The sequence below is a fragment of the Diospyros lotus genome, chromosome 2 (genome assembly GCF_014633365.1).
Source record: "Diospyros lotus cultivar Yz01 chromosome 2, ASM1463336v1, whole genome shotgun sequence".
NCBI lineage: Eukaryota > Viridiplantae > Streptophyta > Magnoliopsida > Ericales > Ebenaceae > Diospyros > Diospyros lotus.
Window position 1 is genome coordinate 44313049 of NC_068339.1, and position 24799 is coordinate 44337847.

The 24799-nt window shown below is 36.2% G+C and overlaps 1 protein-coding gene across 1 annotated transcript; it reads right to left on the minus strand.

Annotated features, from left to right (window-relative positions):
• Positions 1 to 1126: 1126 nt before the first annotated feature.
• Positions 1127 to 23504, minus strand: LOC127795077 (uncharacterized). Its single transcript, XM_052326525.1, has 12 exons — positions 22919 to 23504; positions 18155 to 18381; positions 9258 to 9322; positions 7360 to 7431; positions 6832 to 7193; positions 6584 to 6652; positions 6413 to 6501; positions 3380 to 5593; positions 3160 to 3237; positions 2913 to 3024; positions 2019 to 2069; positions 1127 to 1888 (listed from the first exon to the last, which is right to left on the minus strand). The coding sequence occupies exons 1-12, from the start codon at positions 23300 to 23302 to the stop codon at positions 1838 to 1840; spliced, it is 3774 nt and encodes a 1257-aa protein (XP_052182485.1). The 5' UTR covers positions 23303 to 23504; the 3' UTR covers positions 1127 to 1837.
• Positions 23505 to 24799: the final 1295 nt, after the last annotated feature.

Sequence of the window (24799 nt, forward strand, 5' to 3'; positions counted from 1 at the left end):
TTTTTTCTTTTTTTTAATAATTTTCTCTCCTATTTTTAAATTCACATAATGGCTAAGAATTTTTTTTTCTAGATCAGGGCTAGCAATATTTAAAGAGTTCTTTTTATTATTTTATTTTTTTAAAAATAAAATAATGCCATAAAAATAAAATCTCTTTTATAATAATTAATAACTGGTAATATGAGAAGAATATTAATAAAAATTTATGTGAAAAAAATTAATAAGATAAGGAATTAACCTAAAAAATCACTTGATAAATGACACTTAGAGATATTTAAATTTGATATTACTAATATAATGTCTTGGGGACTCAGTCACTCGAGAAAAAAAAATTTGCTTTGGTATTTAAGGTTTAATTAAACCAAAAAAATTATTCAAAAGATCATGATGTGCTACGCTTATGGTCATATTTCCTATATTAGTGATAATTTATTTAATATATGTATAACAGATGTCGTGTATGGATTCATGAGATTAGTTGAACCAAAAGTGGAAACACTAATGTTAAGAAATAATTGCATCAATATTCTTTTATATCTTATTTGATTGATTATATTTCAATCAAATAAGATATGAGACTAGTCAAAAACATTAAGATAGTTTTTTTTAAAAATGAATAAGATAATGTTATAATATTTTTTGGACTATGATATGGAATGATGGAGATAAGATATTCCAAAATTTTTATTAAATTATTTGCTAAATTTTTTAAAATACATTAAAAGACATGAGTTATTTTTTACTATCTGTAAGGAACAAGATAAATTTATTTGAAAAAACTCAAATAAGAAGTTACGCGACTTTTTTTTCAATGGTCGTCAAATAAATTTACTAAATATAATAAAATAACACTTTTATCTAAAATACTTTTCACATTCCACTTTCTCCGATACATATCTTAATTAACAAACACTACTTGAGAGTATATAATTTGTATATGGTAGATAAGTTAGCTAATGTCAATAATAAATATATCAAGTTTTTACACTATTGAAGAGATTTTAGGAGCATTTCTTCAAAGTTAGTGAAACAAAAAATCTCTCAATTTTGTTCACTTGCAAAGAGTGGATCATAGAGCGTAAGAACTTTGTGTACAAATACCATTTGCCAAATAAACAAACCCAAATTAAAAGCAGAATCACTGGCTTTCTGCCTAATAGCAAGAACATTATTAATTAATTTGCAGAGCAAGGACAGGCAGCATTTTACAAATAAGGGTACAAAGTCAAAACCTAATTGGATCATTGTCCAAGGGAAGCCAGCCGGCTCGCTCTTGTTGGGTATCCCTAATAACAAAATGCTTGACATTATTACATCAACCTGTGAAGAAGGATCTTATCTTGTAACCTTTGCTCAGTATAAAAAACATAACATCACAAAACTTTGGGGCCGGGGGGATGGCTTCCTTCCTGTTTTTCCGGCCAAACAAACAGATGACCGCGACGAAATTTCACAGCAATAGGACCTTACGGTAAGTTTCCTGTATGTAAACCCGTTCGAGGAGATGAATACTTCATTCACAACTCACAATGCTTTGATGCCATCGTTGCGCCCGAAAAAACCCTATGGGAGGCTGTGGCACCAACACTTTCTCTCTATTCAACCGGGTGGTTCCAACTTCATCTCATTGAGACAAGACTCGACCGACATTGGGCTCCTTCGAATTTTTAAAGCTTCTTATAACACTGTCTTACTGCAGCCATTCGTCGTATATTTACGGATCGATCACCACATTGAAACCTGTTGTGCAATCATTGGAACCCACCTCGACATATATAGAATCCCAGAAGTCCCGAGAAGCAAATTAGGCCCGGAAAGAGTATGTCACAATGAGGTGTCAATCACTTGAATACAAGGTGGCAAAGTCTTTCATCATCTCCTTCATGTGCTGTGACAAGAAATCATAACTATTAACTTGACATTGCCAGAAGAGGTTGCTGCAACATAAGCTTTACTTATCGATGGCCTAATAACAGAAAATACATGAGACACAAATTCACCAGTTTTGGATTAATAACCTTTAATTCTTCATGAAGCACAACAAATATTCTCTTCAGCCTCTTATGTCTCTGCATAAGTTGAATTATAAAAGGTCAGATGAGAAATTAAGAAAAGCCAATATAGATAATGCATACTGTATTATACAGTTAAACTTGCATAAAGGAAAACACTCTCTTTTTTGATAAGCACTGCTATTACCAACTTCAATGAGATTCACATCACATTGTTAAAAGATTATTTAGGAAGTGTGGCACTCTTGAGCATGGTGCCCTTGACATGAAGAGAGTGGCAATCACCCATCCTTATGCTCAAGCATTAGGATAAAAATAGATGCCAAATGATGCAATCATTATGCTCAAGCAAGTTCCTGAGTTGAAAACAGATTCAGCAAGCAACAAAATCTCCCAAAAGTAACTCTAAAACCATAGTTTTTAACACCAACAGAGGCGTATCCACGTGTGAGCTGGCCTGAGCTGAAGCACAGGGCAGCCCACAATTAAAAATAATTTTTAATATAAAAAATAATTTTTAATAATAAATTAGTCAAAAAAAAATTACAGCCTACCCCAAAATCTATGATGTACAGTTCTACATCTCAAAAAAAAATTTCAACCTCCCCCTACATAAATTTCTGCGTCTGCCCCTGAACACCAATAATCATCACCCGTGTAAACTAGCTAAGGTGTAGACACTGAAGCACATACAGTGTGTTGTCCTAAAAGAGGAAGATCAACAGTTCAGAATACAATAACAGGTTGGGAGAATGGAGATCGTGAAGAATATAATAGGAATTGAAGAATATAGGGGAACATAATATTTGATTAGTAAAAAATCTCATCATGGATTTGGCCGATGCATCAAGCTTTGCACAAGGACTTTGTATGAGAAAGAGAAACAACAATGAAGCTCACCGTTCCACACTGACGATATGATTCCTTCAATTGGTTCACAATGTTGTAATATTTTCCCATATCCCTCTCTCTAGCAATTGCAAGGTCCTTTCCCAGTTTTTCAAATTCAATCCTGCAACAAACAAAACCATGCCACCTTAACCAACATGAACTTATATCCATAAACCCAAAGCAACTTCAATAGAACAATTACTAACAAAGCAGAAGTCCCAAAACCTAGAAATGAGCAAATGAACTTGCATAATACCTGTAGCCCTCTAGGATCTTGTTCAATGAGCAGTAGCTATCATACTTCTCACAAAACTCCTGCACATACTCATTATACCTAAAGATTCACAAAGGCAAATAAAACAGAAAAAAGATGAGCAGAATAATTTTAGATGAGACCATAACTATAGAAGATAGAAAGGCAAAATAAAGCAGTATACTGATATTAATTACAGTAAGAAAGCACTGTGAGTACTTACTGATTGATGTCCTTTATTGGTCCCTTAAGCTCAGGCTCCTCCTTTTCATACTTAGAATATGAGCAACTATTCTCATCGGAAGAAGATTCCCTCCTCTTTACATTCCCTTCATTACTCTCAGTTAAAGAAGTATCCTTCCTTGTATCACTTAATTCCGCCAACATATTTGATTTCTGTGTTCGACTTTCTTTCATAGGATGAGAAATTGGTCCTCGCTTGGTATCATACTGTTGCGGTGCACTGGAAGATGCTTTCCTATTAGTATCTCCATAGCCTTCTATACCAGTCGCCTGGCTTACTCTAGCTTCATTTTGTCTAGGCTTACCACTCATATCTGCTAATTTATATGCATCAAGTTCACGATCTACTCTTGATAGGTGCTGTAGGGCTTGTGACTGAGATTTCCCAACCCTATGGTGCTGCAGTCTATTTATATCTTCAGTATGATGTTCAGGAGTCTTTTTAGATAAACCCTCCAGGTTGTTGGGGACCCCTACCCTAGAATGAGGCGGGGACAGCTTTCTCGAGTCAACAGATGTTTTTCCAGTAAGTTTCCCCTTACTTGTATCTAAGTTCCAGTAATCTGAAGAGCTTGTTCTGTTCTCAGATTGTTTAAATGAACTTTTTCTTTCAAATTCTTTCTTAAACCCAGGAGTTTCCTCCAGCAAAGGCTCACGAAGTTCACCCAACTCCAAGTCTGAAAGCTCTCTCTGAAGTATTTTGCTTCTCCCATTTAAGATGGAAGATCTTTCCACATCAATTCTTTCATTGTCCTTTAGTGAATACCCCATGCGAGAATTTGAAACTTCTCCAGCCTCCTTAAGCTTCCCCCCTGGGGGTTCCCCATGTTTCCCATAAAAAGTAGAGTCAAGGTACATTGAGTGTGTGTCTGCAAAAGCACCTTCCTTGGAATTTCTTGGCATGTTTTTCTCTTTAGTATAACAATTCTCATCTTGAATTTCACTACAAATGTTATCTTTCTGGATTGGTAAACCATCATTGAAATGACGATTCCTTTCAGTAACGCCATGTCCATATCCCAAATTTTCAGCATGTATTCCATGTCTTTCTGCTGATTCAGGAACCCTCACCCGTGCAATGACGTCAACAGGCCTTCTTCCTGAATTTTGAGAATCCAAACTAGATTTGCCAAAGCTTCCTTGGTTGTAGCCCTTCTGTATATCAGAATCAGCATTTCCATCCCTAGATGTTTTATTCATCATTTGAGTGGAATTACCCTTGTAAGGGTCTTCAATGACCCTATCAGGAGATAGTCTCTGAGGAGACTCTGAGAAGAAGGAATCTCTACCCCGGAAGGCTTTTGGTTGAGGCAAGCTTCCAGATTTCAATCTTTTTGCATGGTCAAGTTTCTCAACATGGCGCATCGAATCAGAGCTCCTTTTAGATTTTCCTCTAGACAACCTCTCGGAACTACCAGTCTGCTCATGCTTAAACCCATCCTTAGCAGTACTTTCACTTTCACCAAACAAAATTCCTGTGTAAACTTGATTCTCTGGGCATTCTTGGTTACCAGGTGAAAAAGGTCTAATGTCTCTTAAAGGTTTCTCACCTTCTCTATTAGAAATCAAATTGACAGCTGTTTCAGTTTGTTGAACATCATCAGGCGAGTCTTTCTCAATCTCAACCACATCAGAACTATTTGCATCTTGCTTCTCATCAATTCCATTTTGTACAGGCACACTGTCAGATGTCCTCCAAGGAATTGGTGATACTGAAACCCCTGGTTCAGATTTTGGCTTCAATTCCTTGTCATCATCACTTGTCATAATGTCCACATCCTCATCAGGGCCTTGTTTGCTATTAGAAGAGGCATCTGTTTCGCTATCACTGCTACTTGCACTCCCGCTTCCCGCTGGGCTCCTACTTTTGCTTCTGCTTCTACTATGGCTTCCACTGTCACTTCCGCTATCACTGCTATCACTTTCACTATCACTGTCACTTCCACTGTCATTAGAGCTACCTGCTGGGCCTTCACTATTGTCAGAAACCTTTTTGTCACCAAAAATATCAGGAGAATGATTTTGAGTATCAACTTTTTCTGGGGACTTCTGTTCTCCAAGTTTAGGGTTCAACCCTGCCTGCCTATCAAATTCCTTGGTAGGGACTTTCTCTTCAAAGTTCCGTGTGGCAGCAGAAGCATCATCCTGTTTGTTTTCAGGGGCAGGTGTTCGATGACGATCATATTCAGGAGAACTGCAAAGAGAGAACATTAAACCAAAGAACTATGGCAGCATGAATTCCCCAATGCACAGCTTAACACCATGAATATAACATCATGAATATGCATAGCTTAACAATATATATATATATTTTCCTGAAGATTAATGGCATCCCTTCCAAGTTGGCTGTCATGTGACCTTGATATTTACAAGCTTGAAGTACAAAGGTCTCACTGAATTTGAAAGTTAATAGAACGAAAACAAAAATAGAGAAAATTGCTTCAAGAAGTGAGCTGCAAAAGTTGATACAAACAGAAAACAAGAAAGGCCAGAATGTAACAGAACCTGAGTAATTCACCATTTACACGTCATATAGTCAATAAAGTCCATGAGTACTTTAGTGAAAAAAGATGGTCAATCAATAGTAACAGATAGAATTTGCAATAATTATGCCAACAATGAATGGGGAAAACAAAAGGACAGAATAAAATCAGGATATCCTGAAATTTCATCCAAAACCTGCCACTATGAAATCAAATTAAAGATGAAAGGGTACATAATAACGACACAGACAATCTAATGACTTAAAAAGAAGTATGGTAAAATAAATTAATAAAATTTGCAGGTCATCCTATGTTGAGGACAGGATTATGACTTCACATGCAGTTATTTTTCTTATCTTCAATCAGTTCAGCCTTTTCATTTGATGGATAATAAATATATAGTGATGACCAAACAATGAATAGAAGTACCTGGTTTCTGCCTTTTAGTGACTACAACTCACTAAGATATAATAAAATACAAAACTGTTAGCATTTGAGGAATCGGACTAATTAAAAGCAAAACTGTTTACCTTCCACTTTCTGACAAAGGTTTCTTGAGGTGTTCCAACTCCACTCCTTGTTTCAAAAAATATCTTCCTGGGGCTTGGAAAGTTGCGATCTGATGTTCAAAATTAAATGAGAACACATAAAGTCATTAACTGTTCTTACAAATAACTGCATCAAGGATTTCCACCACTTACTTTTTTTATTATGGGCTCAATTTTCTTCACAGAGTTCGGTATTTTATCACCAATGGCTTTCTCCAATGCCTACAATATACACACACACAAAAAAATACAGGAGGAAAACGAAATTACAAGGTTATGTAATAAAGAATGAATGAACATAATGTGATATACTTAAGATGTCTTAACAGAATATATGGATTACTCACAGCACATAATTTGATGAAAAGTAGTTTGAATTTATGATTTATCCATGCACTAACCTTAACACTCATACCCTTGGGGTTCTCCTTGAGGAGCGAAATCAGCATGCTCTGCAAATCTGTTGGTTTAGCCCCTAAGTTCCCCCTACTCCCTGGCTTTACCCTTGCTGCTCCACTAGTGGCCCTATTGGGCATTTCTTTCTCAGAGCGGGTACTGTTCTCTTTGGTGTTCACCTGAATGGGCATAACCTCTTCTATACCAGTGTGACCTTTGGTATGATTTCCAGTTCCCAATGGAGATGCTGGAGCACCAGAATGCTCAGGCGGTGAAGGTAGAGGAGAAACTGATGGCCTACCCTTTGCAGGAGTTGTGGCAGGCAAACCAGATTTAAAAGCAGCTTTAGGAGGACCTCCAATGGTAACTGATGCAAAAGAATAATGGAGGTAGGCAAATTACAGCAGTTGAGGAAAATATAGAAAGAAGCACTGAGTCAAAGTAGCTGCTTAAACTGAAACTGAATTGCCAAAGTAAGCATGTGCAAGTTTTGAAAATAGAACAATCAGGAAACATTGATCCATAATAGCTACCTGTATGTGTTTCAACTTTCCTCTTTTTGAATTCAGGTTCCTTTTTCATGAAAGGCTTCCTCCACGGGTTAGCTAGAAACAAGGAAACCATGTTAGGTAGCTCACAATCATGTCAAAATTTTGCAATGTGGATTCTAACATAGAAAGTAATAACATAAGAATTCATTTAAACCAAAGTACGAGACCAGAAATAATGAGGAGACCCATAATCCAACATCTAAAATGTAGAAGAATCAGCTTCTTCACCCCTATATGAAAATCCTCTTCCTCGAATACTATGAAGGAAAACAACAGTTTTTCTAATATGGACTTCATTATTACCATTTAGACAATAAAACTAGATCAAGAACCCTCAGTTCATAGATCAACAAGATCTTGCATAGCCAAATGCATTCAGGCTAGTTGAATATCTTGCATCTTCAAATAAATGCAGATTAATTAGTGGAACCAGTAATGTTACCAGCAAATAAGAGGCACGATATTGTGAATTACTGATAGCCATACAAATGACTAAATCCGTCAACAATGAAAGGACCATATTAGGTCTAAATAACAATAAAAGATTGCAGATCTAGTCTTTTAGAATTGCAAGATATACTAAATCCAGTTTCAGAGCAATGCAACAAAAGGCGAAGAAAAATCAAAAAAAGAAAAACAGGGAAGTCCTACATGTTGGTTCAAAATGAGTTAAATCATCCTTAGTAATTCCGTTGGGTACCCATAGTGTCCTGTAATGATGGAAGAGAAACCGAGTCACTAGTCAAATGGGAAGGCATTCTAACCTAATTCATCACCGAGTTGCTTTATACAAACCAGGAACATCTAGGGGCTGTTTAATTGTGGAAAACAGCCCTAATTTTTCAGAAAATTATTCCAAAGAAAAAGGAAAATTAGAACACTTTTTCAAATACAAAAACTTAAATTGAAAAGGGAGATTTGGAAAACACAATTTTCCAAAACTGAATTAAACTTGGACAACTCCAAAAATGAGTTTTCTAAGTTTTCCTTATTAATTTAGAGATTTGGAGAACACGGTTTTTCAAAAAATTTAAAGAAATCATCTCCATCTCCTTCTCTGACACAAGTTACACATATTCTAATTTTCTAGATTGGAAATTAGTTCTCTGTACTTCTAACATTTGAACACATTTTTCAAACTTCCTATAGAAAATGGAAACTAGAGATTTTATAGAAAATTGGAGATAAAAAAACTAGAGATCATTTTCCACAACTAAAACAGCGCCCTATGTTCTAAGAAATTTCACCAATCTCTTTATTTGATTTCACAGTAAACCAGCTTTCAACTAATTCAAGTCAACATCCATATTTAAACCCTAACCTTGACTTCTAATAGACCTTCAAGATATGACCTTAGCCAATAACATATGAAGAGCGACCAACCATAATTGGGCTCCATCATGCATCAAATACTGAACCATGGTTCCACCTCTGTGGTGAATGAATAACCTAAGCGTTAATCAATATTTAATGCAGACAATAGATCTTCAATACATACTTCATCCTCAACATATCCATCTTCAGGCCGACACAAAGTTTGTCACTGTTCCAGGTATTAGTTTGTTGTATCACAAATTTCATGTTTTCCAAAATATTATAGATCAACTTATATCAAAATATGGTCTTTGTTCCTTTTTCCCATTTACACAAGAGAAGGAGGAACCTTTCTTTGACTAAGTAGGAAGGAGAAATTTTTTCATGCTTGAGTGAGGAAAAACCCTGTCAAACCCCTCTTTGAGTCAAATGAGAAAAAAAATGTTGGTGCATGTTTCACGCCAATGTGCCAACTAAAATGAATAGTTTCGAGAACTTCATAAAAGGACTCAGCAAAACAACACTAACATCATTAACAATGGAAACAAACGTTATTAAAATCTTACCTTCTGCAGCAGCTAATGCCTTTATTTGACTCTTTGTTGGATTCCCGTGCTCTAAAATAATGGCTCTGTAATCAAAAAATTATAGTCAACAGAACTTAAAGCATCAAGCTTTAGGTCAACAATACAACTTCAGTTCAACCTTTAAATGCTCTTCCAAAAACTAGTGAGAGATCATTTCAAAGTTGAAATACCAGGAATTATTTAAAGATTATATAGACAATACAAGTTATCAGGAATTCAAAGCCATCTTTTTGAACATGAGAATACAATAACATGCCAAGCCTTTATCCCACTATGTGAGGTTAGCTACATGAATTCTAACTCTCCAATCATTTTTATCCATAGCCTTATCATAAGGCCCTTATAACTAATATCAAAACTAAGCATCCCCCACCTTGTTTTTATTGATCTTCCTCTACCTCATTTGTTAAATACTTTTTCCATTTCATCCACTCTTCTCACAAGAGTCTCTATGGGTATTCTTCTCATCTGATCAAACTATCTTAATCATGTTGCACACATCTTACTTTTATAAGAGCCACTCCAACCTTATTACAAATAAACACATTTCTAATTTTATCTTTTCTTATATGGCCACACAACCAGTTTTGCATCTTGATCTCCATTACACTCATATTTTGCACATGTCAATGCTTTACAACCCAACATATCATGTCATACAACAAAGTTGGTCTTAATGTTATCCTATAAAATGTTCCTTCCACCTTTAATGAAAATTACTATCACATAAAACTCCGAATGCATTTTTCCATTTAAACCATCATGCCTTAATTCTATGGGTAACATTCTCCTTAATCTCCCTATCTCTTTGCATGAATGATCCAAATAGTTGAATCGATATTTTCTTGGTATGATTTGATATTTTAGCTTTATCATAACATCATCCACACTAATATTTTAATAACCTTATATTCTATATATTTAGTTTTCATTATATTTAAAACCTTTAGATTTTAAAGTGTTCTTCCATATCTCGAGTTCAGTATTCATGCTTTCCTTTGTCTCATCCACTAACACAATATCACCTACAAACAACATTGAACCACGACACTTTACTTGGATATGTTTAGTGAGTTCATCCATTACTTGGGCAAATAGGTAAGGGCTTAATGCAAATCCTTGATGTAATCTCATTATGATTGGAAAAGCCTCAATATTTCTACCACATGTTTTTACTCCATGATACATGTCCACGTAAGCAATTCAACTCCTTTCTTCTCTAAAACCCTCCACGAGACTTCTTTATGAACTTTTTGATAACCTTTTGCTAATTCTATAAACACTAAGTGCAAATACTTGTTTATCTCTATATGTTTACATTAGGGACCTCAGCAAGTGTATAACTTCCATTGTTAGCCTACCCAGCATGATATCAAATTGGTTTTTAGACACCTTAGTTTCTCTTCTTAATCTTTGTTCAATCACTCTCTCTTACAGTTTCATAGTGTGGCTCATTAGCTTGATTCTTCTATAATTTCTACAACTTTCAGCATCTCCTTTATTCTTGTAAATGAAATGAGCACTTAAGTGCTCTTCCTCCACTCATCCAATATCCTTTTCTTTTTTTGTTTAAAGATCACATCAAATAATTTCATTAACCAAAAAATGCCCCCTTATCCCATGCATTTCCATACTTCTATAAGTATATTATCTAGCCCAACTACTTTAGGATTCTTCACCTTTCAATGGTTGCTTTATTTAATTTGGAACACATCTATAGTATATGTAATTTCTATCTTCTTCAAAGTTACTAAGATATCCTAACATAACACTTGTTTCTCCACCTTCATTGAATAACTTCGAGAAATACTCCTTTCATCCCCCTTTGATTGGCCCCTCATTGACTAGAACTTTTTGGTGTTCTTCTTTTATGTCTTGTAGTTCCTTTGTTTCTCTCTGTTGCTTTAACTAGTTTTATATATATATATATATGTCTTTATCTTTTGTATCATGTCGTCAATATAAATTTGCATAAGTAGCTTTTGACTTTGCCTCAATAACAATTGTTTTTTGCTTTCTTGGCCAAATTATACCTCTTTAAGTTTTCTTTATTATGGCATTTATGTAAGTCTTATAGCAAGCTTTTTGAGTTTTGATTTTCCCTTATACCTCTTCATTTTACCACCAAGACTCTTTTTTGTTCGGTACTTTTCCTTTGACTGTCCTAGAATCATTTTTGCCATATTCCAAATAGTAGTAGCTATTTTAGTCCACATTTGGTCAATACCTCCTCCTATTGTCCAATCTTTTATGACATGCACTTTTTCCTAGAAAATAGTTTGTTTTTCACCTTTTAAATCCCACCATCAGAACATCTAATTCTTGGGCTTCATTTGTGTTTGAAGAAGTTTGGACTATAAAACTCAATCTCTTATTCGGATTAGACACACACATATATATATATTACAAATAGTAACTACCTCTATGGAGACAATTAAACACAAAAAAAATTACCTAATTTAGGAAAACAAATAATTGTATAATGAATCAATTAAATTGTCCTTATTATTTTGCCTAACTGTTCCTATATTTATGCACATGGTTTTCTACATGCCCCCTTAAACTGGGTTGTAAATATGAAGAAAGTCTAGTTTGGATCTTCACATCTTTAAACTAAGTCTTTGATAGGTAGTCTCTAGTAGATCCTTGGTATGTAGAAAATCCACCTTCAATTTTGCTTTTTATAAAGTGCTTGTCTATTTAGGTCATTTTGAACATGTTGAGTCGCTATCAATATCTAGTAAATGACTAAAATATTGGGTGACTAAGAGGTCTACTTGACAACCCCTCTGCTATGTCTTTAGTGTCGGAATACATCTCATTTGTTACATCCCAGATTCCTTGTGTTGTCTTGTGGAGGATGAGATTTTTTCCGACTTCATTAGTCATGGAATTGACAAGCCATGATATTAGCATATTGTGTTTTGCCTTCCATGTCTTGTACTTCGAATTTGTTGAATTCGGTTTAGGGGCTTCACCATTAAGATAGTCATCTTTTCCACTGTCACTTATGAACATCATAACCAAATGTCTATTAAAACTAGAAACAACAGGAACTTGAGAGGAAGAAGTAGAGACTGCTATGGTGAATGACGCCATTGGGACGATGGAGGAATTTTCTAATAAAAAATGCCCTGATACCAAGAAGAAGTTTGGATTGTAAAACTCCTTAATCTATTATTTGGATTGGACACATATATATATTACAAATGATAACTACCCCTATGGAAACAGTCAAACACAGAAAAAACTGCCTAACTTAGGAAAAAAAATTAACTATATAATAAATCAATTAAATTGTCCATATTATTTTGCCTGCCTAACTGTTCCTATATTTCTACACATGGTTTTCTACAGTGTTACTTTTTCTCTTCCATGTTTTGATATGTACACCAATGACTAGAAGTCTATGTTGAGCAGTCAGACATTCTTTCGATATAACTTTACTATTCTTACAACAAAAGTGGTCCTCTTTTCTCATAAGAAAGTAGTCTAATTTGGGTGGTTAATAGGCCATTTTTATATGTGATTAAGTGTTTATCCTGTTGGTTAACCCTAGCATTGGTTAAAATGCCATGGTAAACTCCAAAATAGCTTTACCCTCATTATTTCTTCCTCCAAATCCATAATCTCCATGTACGTCTCTATACTGATTCCTTTCTCGACCCATTTGACTGTTTTAAGTTAGCTCCTATAATGATCTTGTCACACCCTTAGAGATGAGCTAGGGTATGAAAGGAAGTTTGGGAATATTAAGAGAAGAACTTGGGTAAGAGATTGGTTGGGAGGGAGAGAACAACAAGAAGATAAGGGAGGAGATCACCGAGAGAGAGAGAAAGAGAGAGAGAGATAGGGAGGGAGAAATATTAGAGAGAAACAGAATATTCAATACATTCTCATCATGCCCTCTTCCTACAACTGAGGCAATATATATATATAGCCTCACTTTAGCTACCAGACAAAGCTCTCTAACCACCTAAGCTACAAGACAAAAAGGGAAAAGACAAAAAGAGAAAAATATCCTAACAAACTATTGCAACCCTATTACAATGATGCCCTTCTATTGCTCCTAGGATCATGACAGATCTTCACCTCTTGAACCAACCCCTCTAAATCTTCCCAAAATTTAGCTTTTACTTGCTCCCTTAACCCAACTTGCAATGCATAATTTCTTCTCCTAAAACAACTTTAGATACAATAATCCTATCTCTTATTCTCTTTACATCCATGGCCCCATCCTTTAAAGTTTAAATACTCCCCATTCCATTCTTTGCTCGATCCTTCCTTGAGTACCAAAGTCAGTCAAATATATTATCCTTCTCTCCAAACCATCTCGCCTCTTGGAAGAAAATAATATTAATTTTTCTCCTAATGATCACATCCACCATTTCCAAAGATTTCCTCGTCAAAGTCCCAATATTCCATGATCCAATCCTTAATCTATGAACTTAGACTAGTTTCTTTACTCAAAACCGTCTCCAGGACCCTACATGGAACCCCAGGGTAAAATTATATTTTGTTTCCTATGGTTGTAACAGTAAGCGGGTAAATACTGTAAATTGTAACGGTAGGCAGATAAGCAGTTAATAGGCAGTTAGGAGGGTGTAGTAAGTTGTTAGTTTGTTGGAGGATGTAACCATTAGATTATTAAGGTTGTAACCTCCAAGGATTGGTGGGAAAGGGGCTGTATAAGAGCTCCCTATTCAATAATGGAGGTAACGAATTTCATAACCAAATTGATACTTTCTTTTCTTTCTCTTCGACTTCTTTTAGAACTCCCCTGTTTCATCTCTCTCTCTCTCTCTCTCTCCTAACCCTAATCCCCTTTGTCAGAGGAGAAATTCCATGTCAGGACATGAGGTCCTGACAAATTAATATCAGAGCAGTTATTCCGTGGATGTAATTCCAACCTTGAAGCGATAAAAAACCAGCCAAATTCAGCCTATTCAAGTTGGAATTGTGGCAGCTCTAATCTGAAACACAAAGACGAGGTAAACCCAAAAATTCCGACATCCAAACCAATTTCGCCGATTTAAGTTGGAATTGTGGCAACTCTTACTCAAAATGCAAAGCAAACCTAGAAATTCCGACAACCAAATTCCACCAATTCAAGAACCGATCAATCTCAATTGGGTTCGATATTGTTAGGCGAGCAAGACCAACAACTACAATTTGATCTTGGAGTCGAACAAGGAAGGCAAAATCTATTCGGTATTGTTAGGCGAGCAAGACCAACGACTACGATCTGATATTGGAGTCAAACAAGGAAGGCGAACTCAATTCAAAAGGTGTTCCAGAAAAGTGAATTGGTAACAATAGGCGCTTGTTGTTCAAATTGCAAAAGGGCTGACCAAAAGCTCGAGTCTTGGCCTATGGCAACTTAATCCAAACAAAAACAATGGCAGATGGAATGCGAATGAAGCAAATGGAGGCGCAACTTCAACAAGTTAATGTAGCAGTGTTGAACATGCAAGGAAAGATCGAAGCTATCAATGAAGCAATTGACCGAAAGCTACATCAGGCACTCTCACACATGGGAGAGGATGTGACAAGCTAGATCCGAGTAGTTCGAGAGTAGATGCAGAGCTTCACGCTCATGTTCGCAAGACAAAATTAGGTACGACTGTCCCCTAATTTCCCCCCAAAGGAATGATCGGAATCAGTGTTGTCCAAACAAGGATCAGGCCCATGGGTGGTAGAAACAGTGGAGTTAGAAGCAGAAACAGTAGCGGCAAGAGAGGCATTCGAGGATCGAACAACAAACAGGAGACCTGAAATGCAAACTGCACCGTTCCATCCTCAATTTCCCATGCCAAAATTGGATCTACCATGTTCAAAGGACAAAATCCACAATGGTGGATTCGACAATGTGAAAAGCTATTTGTTCTCTATCAAACTCCAGAGCACCAGAAGATCACATTGGCGGCAACTTACTTAAACATGGATGACTCCTGATTTTAGGATTGGTATGAGTCGCAGGAAGGCAACAACTAGTCAGATTTCGTTGAGGAATTCTGTACCAAGTTCGGGGATCGAAATTTGACAAATGTCGTGGAAAAGTTTAACAAGCTAAAACAGGTAGTGACAGTTCAACAATACCAAGAGAAGTTTGAAAAACTTAAGTCTATTATACGTACAATGAATCTGGCGTCAAGTGAGGCCTATTTTGTTTCAAGTTTCATTAGCAGCCTAAATGATGAACTCAGGCCGGCAGTCAAGATGCAACGACCAAAATCGGTTAAGGAAGGGGTTGAAGGTGCTAAGCTACAGGAGATACTGGTGGAAGCCCTGATAAAGAAACAACAGCTTTCTTTTCACAACAATCAAATGGCCTTCAACCATGAGGGTGGTAAGGAAGCAGTGAAATTTGGCCAAAACATGAAGGGCAATGTTGTTCCACCTATGACAGTGGGAAATCAGTCATTCAAAGGCTGATTCAAGATCTTTGAGTAGCGGAACTATGCTGGCCAGTGTTGCAAGTGTGGAGATAGGTATGTACTGGGGCATCAATGTAAAATACAGTTGTTAATGTTGGAAAGAGGTGAAGAAATGCTCACATCAGATGACATTCCACATGAGGAAGAGGTTGTGGAAGAAGAAGCGAAGGATGGAGTGATCTCCTTACATGTATTAAGGGGACTGGTGAACAATAAAACTATCAAGGTGGAAGGGAAGGCGAGAAACTAGAAACTGATGGTTCTGATCGATAATAGAAGTATGCACAGTTTTATAGACAAAAAAATAGTGGATAAGTTGGGGTGTACGACCACGAGGGTGCAGTCATTGACGGTAACAATTGCAAATGGGGAAAAAATGGAAAGTAGGATGGCTTATATGAATTTTCACTGGGAAATGCAAGGAGAAGCGTTCTTGACAGATTTACGACTATTGAAGCTTGAAGGCTGTGATGTGGTGTTGGGGGTTGATTGGATGCGGGCAATTAGTCCCATCAGTTTCGATTTCAACAAGCTAGAAGTAACGATCACGAAAGACGGAAGGGCAGTAACTTTGATGGGGAGCATGGACAATGGGTCGTGCAAGATAATAACCAGGAAGAGGTTGGGAATATTGTTAAAATCAAGGTTGAACTAGGTGGCACCGCTGTTTTCTCTACACGCCACTAGAGAAGAAGAGGAGATCCAACCGCAAAGCGGGTAGTTGCTAGTAACAATCAACAGTCGGGGTCAATCAATGTGGCAGGTTCTAAAAAAGAAGTTGGTTGGCTTCTCTCTCTTTCTTGAGGACAAGAAAGTTAAATGGAGGGGGGGGGGGGTAATTTCAAGACCCTATGTGGAACCCGAGGTAAAATTGTATTTTGTTTCCTATGGTTGTAATAGTAGGCAGGTAAATGTTGTAGATTGTAATGATAGGCAGATAAGCAGTTAGGAGGGTGTAGTAAGCTGTTAGTTTGTTAGAGGATGTAACCATCAAATTGTTAAGGTTGTAACCTCCAAGGATTGGAGAGAAAAGGGTTGTATGAGAGCTCCCTATTCAATAATGGAGGTAATGAATTTCATAACCAAATTGATACTTTCTTTTCTCTCTCTTCGACTTCTCCTAGAACTCCCCTATTTCATCTATCTCTCTCTCTCTCCCCCTCCGTTCTCTTCTCTCTCTCTCTGTCTTAACCCTAATTCCCCTCGCCAAAGGAGAAATTCCTTGTTAGGACATGAGGTCCTAACAAACCCTTGCAGATTTGACACTACATCCAGGCGTCGATGCAGTGGTTCTAGCTCATTTGTCATTATATGCAAGTGGCGTAGTGTGTCACTATTAAGGGTTACGCCCCACTATTTTTCATTCATCTGAAATAATTGCTAGGTGAATTTGTGCACTAGGTTTCATACCACGGCTAGTTAATAATACAAATGGAACAAATATAGAACTTTCATGGACAAACATTAATTGAACCTGCATGTTACTGTGCTATGATAGCAACAAGAGCTCTGGACATGGCAGAAGTACTGAAGAAAACTCAGCCAACTACTAACAAACACAGATTGGAAACTAACTTTTTTATTCAATCGTCATCAACTGCCATCTTATCTTATCTTAACTAAGTTAGGTCAGTGGCACAACATTCATCATGTCAATTGACTTATAAAAGTTACATTGACAATACAAATCCATGCAAAACAACAATGTGGCAAAATTTTACACCAAATGCCCTTCCTAACAGAACTCCCTAGCTAGGATGAGATATAACTTTATCATTCAAAAACTGGAAAATGTGGCCGTGTTGATTTTCTTTCAAACTTTCTATACTATTTGAACATCATTCTTTGCATATTGGTTTCCATTTTCATGAGAATGCAGTTTCAGAAACTCCAGAGACAACTTGGTTCCAGAAACTGGGTCATTTTTTCAGGACTTTTTCCTGAAATGTTTGGGAATCAATTGACCAGACAGTCTCTTGGCAGTTCCTAAAAAAAATGAATAAATAAATAAATAATCTGTGTGATAAATAAACGGAATGTTATACAAATGCCTTGCAACATCTGCAAAAAACTCATCATGAGATGTATTTCATAATCAAACACCACTATGACAAGGTACAAACATGCTTGACTCTTCCTTAGAAGGCCTTATTTCCAAGGCCACAAATTCCAAAGAATGAAATATGCAGAGAAGAGCTTGACCAACTAAAGGGTTAGACCATTGGTCATCAATTCTAAACTAAATTACAAATGTAAGCCACTTATAGGGTTTCAAGGTGCTTCCAGCCATATGAAGGAAGAATAAATGTGCAGTTTAAAGCTCCAGACTAAACATGCATGCATGAAAAGAATTAAAATTAGTGTGTGAGACAGAGAGGAAATAAATAGGCTAAATCCATTAAGTATAAAAAGACATTCTCCTTTGAATCTATGACATACTTTCGTGACTTTTGCTGGCGTTCAGCTTCTTCTGACCGCTTTTTAACATGGTTTTTAGTAGATTCGTCCAGGATACGCTGTACATTCATTTTGCGCCAGGCACACCCAGATTCAACAAGTAACCCATTTCCATCTTCGCCACTTTGACGTTCTTCATATATGTCACAAAGGTCTCGAATTTCATGTGACCATGTGAACCTAAAGTCCTTACCACCCACATCAATAACCTGATACAATGAAAAACTTAAAGCTGCATTAAATAACTGGATGTCAAAACAACATACACAGCACTAGCTTGAAGTTGTGCAACTGCAACCATAGTGTAATCTAATAAGACACCAGACATGATATTTTTAACTTAACAGCCCTAAATTGCAACAAATTAAAAAAGGAAATTGGTCAGCATAACCATCAGAATTCACGCTATGCAAAACCACAACACGTGTACATATTTATGAATAATTAACAGTCCAGATCTCAAAAATCTTCAAAGATATCCCAGTAGCTCCTTCATGATGAACAGGTCGCAAGTTCAAGTTATGGAAACAGCCCCTTTGCAAAACAAGGGTAAGGCTGCATAGAAAAAACAACCTTTTCCTGACCCTCACAAAGCAGGGAGCCTCTTTCGCTGGGCATGTGTCATGACCCTAGGGATATGATTGTAATTTTTTTTTTTTTGGGGGGGGGGGGGGGGGGGAATCCACGGTGTATAAGCTGTTAGAGTTTAGAGGTTAGGCGGGAATAACTAACTCTTGTATAAATAGTTATTAGGGCTGTTAGAGTAGTTGGTTGGTTGTATTTTCCGTTATTTCCTTCAATTGTAAGCCTATGAAAAGGCTAGCATAGTTAGAGGAAGGCATGATTTGAATAACAATTGAATTCCATTTCCCTCTGTCAATTCTCCTAGCTTTCCCTTGGTTTTCTCTCCTCTCCCACAATTCTTTCTGTTCTGTTCTCTCTTTCCCTCCCGTTCTGCTCTTTCTTCCTCTAATTCTTACCAATTTACTTCCTAACCTTAGCCAAACCCTAGGGTCATAACAGCATGCCCTTCCTTGGATGCAAAATACAAGGACCAAAAAGAAGAAGTGAAAGTGAGGAGCCTCTTTCACAAGGCATGTCCTTCTTTGGATGCAAAATACAAGTATCAAACTATGGCAAGCACAAATTCATTTCAGCATTTCCTAAGAACAGGATTCGGAAATTGGTTAGTAGTTTTTGAAGCGACTCTATCATCGACTAGAACAACAGGATTTGAAAATTGGTTCTAGTCGATGATGGAGTCTCATCAAACAGATGACTTGGAATATCTAGATGCATTTTGATCAGTGGCATTAGTGCTGAAAATTGGCAAAAAAACTGTGGACCCTTTTAGTCAAGGTTCCAAAATTGGTTTTCTTATTCCAGGCCTAAATAAACTCAAGAAAATATTTTTTGGCAAAATTGGCTCCAAAACTTTTTCACTGAATTGACCCCAAAAGCAAAAGACCAAAGTTTTAGAAAACAGCATAAAGACATTTTTGTTGGATTCAGAAGTTATCATATAAGGTGTTTTTAAAATTTCTAGAATTTTCACTTTCAAAATGGCAAGTGCACCCTAAGCTATCAGCTATGTAAGACCAAATATGTACAACTACCCAAAATTACACCAGGTTCTAGGGATATCACGATGCAAGGCCATGGTAAAAGGCAAAGGTACCTATCTAATTGGAAGAATTAATTTTGAACAAAGTTGAAAACTAACTGAACTTCAAGCAGTAGCAACAACACACCAAACCTTGATCCAACAGGATAGACTGCATGGTTCTAGCTAGCTAATCACTATCCATGATTGTATCTTTTTTGTAAACCACAATATTCTGAGTCCTACTCCTACCTAAGAGCATCTATTGATTTTCTTCTCACATGTTCAAGCTCTTTTAATCACTATTCATGTTTCATATCTATAAGACATTACTTTGACTTTATTATAGATGCTTTTAATTCTAATTCTATCTTTTCTTATATACTAGCACATCTATAGAAACATCTTTTATCTTAGTGACACAAGTATTTTCCACATGTTTGTGCTTAATTGCCTAACATTTCGTGACATACAATAAAGCTATGTTACGACCCTAGGGTTTGGCTAGGGTTTAGATGGAAAATTGAGAAGAGTTCGGGAGAGAGAGAAAGGAATTGGAGGGGGACAGCAATAATAGAAGTAGAATAGACAGGAAAGGAGAGAAGAGCACAAAGATGCGAGAGAGAAATCTGAGAGAGAACTGAAGAGAGAGAAGCATTCAATCAATTATTACTCAATATCCTCCAAAAGAGCCTCTCGAGTAGCTTATATAGCTACTCTCATTGTTAGTGCTTTCAGTTATCATTTGTAACTGAAAGTATTACAACTTCTCATCTAAAACAGAAATGTAACTAAAGGAATACAAGAAAAATACAAATCAGTAATTGTCGCATGCTTAATGACCGTTGTATCCTAGGGTCATGACAAGCTAGTCTTATAACCATCCAATAACACTTCCCTTTTATTTTTAAATTGACTTGAATCACATAAAATGCTTGAAACACTTCACTATTCTAACAATCTTGTCTTAATTTTGTCAATAACATCTTATCTCCATCTTTTCAAACAATTAATCTTAGATATCTAACCAGTCTTTTCCAAAAATGACATAATCTTTAAGTCCCACCATAAAATCATCCACAATTTTTTTTTTTTTTACAAAAATTACTTTCTATATACTCTATTTTTTATCTTCTCAACTAAAAGCCATTGAATTCTAAGGTGTCCCTCCTTCACTTGAGCTTAGTATTCATGCTTTCTTTCATCTTATTCACCAAGACATCAACAAAATAACATACAATAAGGCACCTCTTCTTAGATATGCTTAGCGAGTTCATCCACTAGTAAAACAAATGGGTAAGGCTTAGTGCAAATCCTTAAAATCTAGTTGTAATTAAAAAAAGCATCAATATCTCCCTCCAAAAGTCCTAACACATTTTTAATACATAATTCATATATTTAATAACCTATATATAAACAACTCAAACTTCCTTTTTCCTCTAAAACCATTCATAAAATTTCTTAAAGGATTTTGTCATAAGCTTTTTCCAAATGCATAAACATTTTTGTTTATCTCTATGCCTTTTCATTAGGTGCCTCATTAAGCATGTAGCTTTCATTCTTAACCTACTGAGCACAGAATTTTTTTTTCTAGCATCCATGTTAAAAAAATTAAACAGTTTTAGTTTTACACTAACTGTTAGCTGTCTAATGCAACTTTCTTCCTTCATCCAAGCTCAGAACTTGGCATAATAAGGAGTAATACCTTCAACACTTAAATTTTTAAACGGATTACTCAATCTCAAGTCATAAAAAGTTAGACAAATAACCTTGTAGGTTCATCAAGAGAGAAGGGAGGAAAAGAAAAAAGTGGTTGATTTTCATTTTCCAATAATAAGTCTACTAACGAATCCTTTCCACCTGCTTGCATAGTCAAACCATACTCCCATTAACTTACATTGGAAAACCCCCATCACATCCTTTTAGAACACTTGGGACATTCTAAATATGGTAAAATCAGTTCATGGAACTCTGTAAGCATAACAAATATGGAGAAGGATATGATGAGTGTGAGTCTTGCCACCTTTTTTGAACTAGTATTCCTCTTCCACCTTATCAACCTCCTTTCAAGTTGCTCTACCATCCTATCCATAACTTTAATTGGAAAGATGATCCTAGAGCTAAACACAAAAAAGGAGGAGTGATACCCTATTCTACATCCATTGACAAACACTATGTTCCCCAAAATTTGCCACCACATCTTCCCAGCAATTTGACCAAAATGACTTTTAATCATGGCATCCCTTGAAACACATCAGCATGCAAGGAAAATGCATCAAGATGATCCACATAAGCATGCGCAATAATCATAGTAGCAGTAACCTAACTTATCAAAATAATAATCACAGCAATATTGATTTATACATGTAAGAAATGAGAAAGTGACCAACTGAAGTTACCAACAGGTTTCACCTGGAAACCCTCTAACATACACTCCTCCATAGCTCTAGTAATCATTGGACAAACACTCATCAATCATGAGATAAGAGATACCAAATTATCAATACTGGATCATTTTATCTCGGCCTTCAGAGTTTGGACTTAAAAATAAACCTACTGGTGTCCCACTACCCATTGCTAATAACTTTGACATTAAAACACAGCACCTAATCCCTTTCCTCCATTTTTCCTTGAAGATTGAAATCGGACCCTTCACAATGTCAGAACCCTAAATACTCGACCTGTTTATAGTACTAGGAGGGAAAGATGTCTATGATTTAACGTTAACCAGCAGGGTACCCTTGTAGGTTTACTATACGTCTAGCAACTAAAACTTCTAGATTTTAGGTAATGCGGTTTTCAATTTTATCAATATCCCTAAGCACAGTGCGGAATTCAATTGGCAACGTTTTACCCCTTACATTCAATAACATACATTTTTAATCCAAAACAGAAAATGCAGTAAACCCCTATAAACCCAAACCCAATGAAATTCGTCATGAACTCTGTGATTTACTTATGCACCATGCAGAACTCCCTACACCACCTGCTGCGATGCCTAGTTTTCGAGAAGCATTGTACACTGCGACAACTAATTAGCAAGTGCAACAATACTCCAACATTTAAGTATCAAATTACGAACTCGGTTGCATAAGCTTGGTGAATATGGATATTCCTAGTTATCTACAGCTCGACACACTTACGTTTCCAGAAGGATTGTTAGCGTTGGAATCGAATTTTATCCGCGCCGTACCGCCCTGGGCCTCGACTCGCTTGATCTCGTCGACAAGGTCCGGCGCCAGACGTATAATCATGGCGAAGTTGAGAGGATTCCCGGTGACTAAACTAAAGGTCTCCTCCACACCGGAAGGGGCCGATGTGCCGGGGCGTGAAGTCATGGCGCCGCGGTTGCGCGGGGCGGCGGCGGCACCGCCGACCGAGAGGCGGCCGGCCGGTGCGGCAGAGGGGCGGTGGAGGGGCGGCGGCTGGTGGTGGAAGGCGGAGTGAGGGTTGTTGCGCTTGCCGGCGGCGGCGCCCCCTCGGCCGCCGCCGCCGCCTCGGCCGAGCTTTCCGGAACCTCCGTACATTAATCGGAGAGTTTCTTGGGGGTTTTCGCTGCGCGTTGGGTTTGGTTTGGTTCGGTCCGGCGGAGCGGCGGAGAAAGAAAGCTTCCGATTCGATTCGAGAGGGGATCCAGCCTGCGGGGCAGATACCTCTGAGAGACCCGACGATTAATTTTTATTCCTTATTTTGTCCCCAATTTCCCCCTTTTGCCACATATCTCTCTTCAATTTAGCATATCAATCAATCAATAATTGTTTCGAATTAAATTCCTTCCCTTTTTATCCCGTTTATATTAAAACATTCCTCTTTTCCAATTAACCGTACCACCTGACGGCCTTCCGATCCCCATCAGTTCAAATTTTCTGTACATTATGAACTTAATTAATCACGTTTAGCCCTATAATCTTAGACCCCTAATTTAATTTAATTCAATTATAATAATAATTGGATTTATATTTTAAAATTATTTAATAAATTCAATTGTTTATTATATGTATTAATTAATTAAAATTGTTAGTTTGCATATTAAGATAGTTATTTATTTGTGTATTTGTGTTATATATTTTAAAATAATAATAAAAAAACTCAAAAATAAATTATCAATTTACTTACAACTAATAATAGTAAATAATAAAATTAACAATCAATATAATAAAAATAAATTAAGCTCCAAAATTGTTGCAAATATATTCTATTAAATTTTAATTTAAATTATATGTACTAATAATATTAGCGTTTACACACACCTCCCACAAATTGATGATTATGTTATTTACACGAATTGGTAGTTACATTGCAACGAATTTGGCTTGACTTTTGCTATTTAATAGAATATAAAATATAGTTATTATATTTTCGAGTAATTTAATTATTTCAATTATAAAATAAAGACTACAGGGATCAGGATGAAGGTTGACAATGTTGGTCTCGATAAACATTAACAGGGGAATGTCATGATATATGACAAGTTGGATAACCCTTAGCGCATAGGTTGAGCGAGTGGGCAAGTGATATATTAATGTCAGTTCAGTGAATCATGAGTTCGATTATCACATTGTGCAGTGAGGTAAAACTTCACACTTGTAATTTACTTGTTTTAACATAATTGATGGCACAAGTATCGGAGTCGTGTAATAGCGATCATCCCAAGTTGGATATGTTTGATATTGGAGTTAGTTGAGTGAAATCTAAAATTCAATATAATAGAAAAATAAAAAATAAGTAAATCATATAAAAAAAAATTAATAAAGACACTCAAAGCTTGCTTGTTTATGATATGAGGTGAGTTTTGGGTTAATTTGATTTGGAGTTTTGTAAGATTCTGTAGAGCATACTATAGTGTATGCCATTGAAGATTTATTGTGTTTTGTCATTAATATATTATTTTTTACAAAAAGAATAATACATAGTAATTTGTTTAAAAAATAATAATAAATAATTAAAATAATATTATTTAACTGATTACGTGTTATTTAATTAATGCATATTTATTATATATATTTTTTAATTTTAATTTTTTT